The sequence below is a fragment of the Tupaia chinensis genome, unplaced genomic scaffold, assembly GCF_000334495.1.
Source record: "Tupaia chinensis unplaced genomic scaffold, TupChi_1.0 Scaffold141293_1, whole genome shotgun sequence".
Classification (NCBI taxonomy): Eukaryota; Metazoa; Chordata; class Mammalia; order Scandentia; family Tupaiidae; genus Tupaia; species Tupaia belangeri.
The window spans coordinates 231,483-235,073 of NW_006201156.1; the positions used below are offsets into that span (position 1 = coordinate 231,483).

A 3,591-nucleotide genomic window follows, 5' to 3' on the forward strand; every position below is an offset into this window, starting at 1 on the left:
ATCTCTCTGTCTCTCTCTCTCTGTCTTTCTGGCAAGCACATGAGCCCTATAGGCCCTCCGGGAGCCTGTGGAAGGCCGGGCTCCTGGGCTGACCTGCCCACACCCAGGGGCCGTGACTGGGCTGGCTAGGAAAGGCTGCAGGGAGGAATGGCGGCTGAGACCCGGCTGAGGTGCTGCTCGCTCTCATGAAACAAACGACAGAGACAGAGCAGGCGTAACCTCAGACTGGACCAGGTCACCAGGGGAATGGCAGAAATCAGCCCGGACTCTGTGGTCGTGCGTGACTTGCCTCCCAGGCAGCAGAGGAAGGGCTGTGTTTCCAGAAGGGGACCCCATGCCAGGCTCCTTCCCCAGCTCTGGGCCTAAACCACACACAGTTTCCAACCAGACCTCCCTTCTTCTCTCCCTCTCCCCCACCCCTGTGCCGTGTCCCCACCATCAGGGACAGACGGTGACCGTCCCATAAACACGTGTGAAATAAAGCAATGGTCCAGCTCTCTAAGCGGTGAGACAGGGAGAAGAGTGTAGGCAAGCTGCGGGAGCTCCCGGCAGGGCGGTGAGACCCAAGGGAGGCAGGGCTGTTACGTGCCGCCTTCCCACCTGCCGCCACTGGGTGGCACCACCACACCATCCACCTGCCCAGGGAGGCGCCCTTGGCCTGGCCGGCGTCACTCACCTTTGAGGCTAGACACTTGCTGGCCTTGGGTCTTGCTGAAGAGAGACAGCTCATTGGTGATGGACTCGAGCATCTTCACAAAGTTGGGCAGGAAGAGAATGACCTGGACGTCGTGGTTGGCCAGGTGCCGCCCACAGCTGATGCCCTGCGCCCCCTTCACATGGGGCCCGCACAGCAGGGCCACTGTAGGCCTCTGGTGCACATTTTTGGGATTCAGTCTGGAACAGAAGGTGAAGCGGAGTGGGCCACAGCCAAGGCAGCCCCTTGCCACCCACTGATGCCTGCCGCGAGTACCGGCTGCGCCCCAGCTCTCCCCCTGTAACATACGCCAGTGTCACTTCACCACAGGGTCCTCGACAGGGCACCCAGACAGGGCTCCACGTGCCGCCGCAGGGACACGCTCCCGCTGTGACCCGTCAAGCCCGAGCTCTGCCTGGCCAAGAGCCCCCTGCAGCTGCCTCCTCTGCCCCCCCACCTGCTGCCCGGCCAGGCGAGGCTGCTCTCCTGTCCTGCCTGCATGCCACTCGGCGTCCCCTTGCCTCGCAAACTCCGACCCTTTCCTCTGGGATGTAGCCGGAGGCGTCCCTCCTCTGGACTACTCGGACCCAAGCTGACGTCCTCTCAATTCTCCCTGAGAGGGAGGCTCTGGGTGCAAGGTGGCCACTGTGCGCTCTGCAGAGACGCCGCCCGGCTGTGCATGAGGGCCTGTGCTGGGCCGAGGCAGGGCATCCCCACCCCACACGCGGCCCCAGTCCTCCGGAGCCATTACCTGTTGGGCCCTCCAAGGAGGGTCAGTGCCATCTGGCTGGCGCACACGCCTGTCATCTCCAGTCTCCGCTCCAGGGTCAGCCCGTGTTTCTCGGCCACCGACAGCAGCTTTTTATGCAGCTCATAGGAGACGCTGGGGACCACCAGGCCAGAGTCTGCAGTTCAGAGGTGGGGGCAGAAAGGGCAGTGACTACGGGAAACCAGGGCCGGGCCTCCCGCAGCCCCTCTTCACCTCGGAGGACTGTGGCAAGCACCGAGGCCCCCCAGCGTTCAAGTGGCGGTGGCTGCTCCAGGTCACGCCTCAAAGGACTGAGGCTCCTAAGCAGCCGCACTTCAGACACGAGGCCAGACCTGCTGTGACGCATTTGGACAGGTAAAGGCTGGTGGAGCGTGGAACACACCTGGCGGCCAGGCAGGGGGGCCACGCTTCTCCCAGAGCGAGAAACAGCGTCCTGGGTGCTGAGGCTCTCCCCACTGCCCGAGGACTGGGACAGACATCGGCTGGTCCCTGCTGTCCTCGTCCAGTTCAAGGCGACAACTTGCTTGTCCCAACTGCTCCCTGCTCGCTTTTCTTCTCTCCGACTTGGCCCTTCCTTTCTGCACCAGACCTTCAGCCAGCAGGGTCAGACCCCGGTGCAGCAGGCACACACCTGGGCCAGCACGTGGAGGTCGCAGGCTGGGGTCTCCAGGCCTCTCCTTTCACGATCTGAGCTGACTGAAGCTGGGGAGGATCTGGCCCTGATGCGGAGTGTGTGTGTGTGTGTGTGTGTGTGTGTGTGTGTGTGTATGTGTGTGTCCATCCGTCCCTCTCAGAAGAAACTTTTTTTTTCAAATAATTATTTTTTAATTTAACTTGGTCCAGGATTCAAACCACAGCCGGCCATGTGGGAGTCCAGGGCCCTTCACCATACCACCTGCTGGTCCCAGAAGAAACTATCTTAAGAAAGAAAGAGAAAGAAAATGTGGCTAGCAGGGACCAGCAGATGGCGTAACGGTAGCGTTGCTAGGCTCCCTGTAGTCAACTGTGGTTCGAGTCCCAGTCCCAGTGGCTTAAAACCCAAGGCAGGGACATGTGTGGGTGTGGGGGCCCGAAATCCTGAGAGGAGAATGGAGAAGGGACTGTGGCGTGGCCATGCCTCCTGGGGGTGATTTCTCTCTTTCTGTCTGTCTCTCTCTCTGGCAAGCACAAGCACCCTATAGCAAAAACCTCTCAAAAAAAAGGAGTCGACTACAGGGTGAGTTCCTCCAACACGCACGTACCGACAGTGCAGACCGAGTGCTGTTCCCGGTCTGGCCGAACGTGGCCGCCCTCTGCCCAGAGCCCTGTCCACTCATGCTCCTTCAGAGAACTCTCTGGAGGCGCCACTGCTGTCCACTTTTCCTGCACAGATCTTAGAAACACATGGAGCAAGGCCACGGCTTCTGTTCTAGCGAGAATCAAGCATAAAGACCGAACCAGGGCCCAGCAGGCGGCATGGTGGTTAAGGTGGTGGACTCACACGCGGAAAACTGCAGTTCGAGTCCCAGACCTGGAGGCTTGCTTTCTCCCTTCTTTTTCTGTCCCTCTCTGGTCAAATTAAAAACAGCAATAATAACTAAAATTAAATGTTTTAAAACAAGAAACCCTACCCTATCAGGTAACAGAGCCCCTCTATCTTCCGAAATCCCACATCTGTCTCGGCCACCAGGAGGAGTCCCAAGTCTCCCTTCTGCTCTGGGATGGCAGGGGCTGGGTGTCACCAGGCCAGTGCTGGCAGCAGCGGCCTGACCTTGCATGCCAACGGCTGATTAAAACGGCTGCTTTTATGGCGTGCCGCAGACACGCACACACTGCCCTCACTAATTAGAAACCACCGGTAGCACTGTGAGGGCTGAGCGCGTTCTCAGGAGTCCTAAGTCACTAGCCCTAACCCTGTCAGACTGGGCACGCACCTGCCTACTTCCGCACCCCCTGCCTGCAAAGTCACGCAAGGCAGCGCTCCTGAGTCTGCACTCGCTACCGCTTGCCTGCACCCCTGCTGCTGGGTCTGAAAAGGGTCAGGGCGGAGAGGCTTGGGCCTGCTACCCACAGATGCTGCCTCCCTTCGGGCCTGGCTCCCATGCGGGTGCAGAGGGGGGCAGCCCTGGCTGCCCTCTGGGCGGTTGCG

The 3,591-nt window shown here is 60.2% G+C and overlaps 1 protein-coding gene across 2 annotated transcripts in view; it reads right to left on the bottom strand.

Moving 5' to 3' along the window:
• EDC3 (enhancer of mRNA decapping 3) overlaps window positions 1–3,591 on the bottom strand; it is a 28,122-nt gene that overhangs the window by 2,035 nt on the left and 22,496 nt on the right. For both annotated transcript variants that reach the window (XM_006163021.3, XM_014581927.2), the window contains exons 6-7: window positions 1,446–1,599; window positions 677–894 (exon numbers count right to left, since the gene is read on the bottom strand). In XM_006163021.3, coding sequence (XP_006163083.1) covers window positions 677–894; window positions 1,446–1,599 — 372 coding nt within the window. The remainder of the gene's footprint in view (window positions 1–676; window positions 895–1,445; window positions 1,600–3,591) is intronic.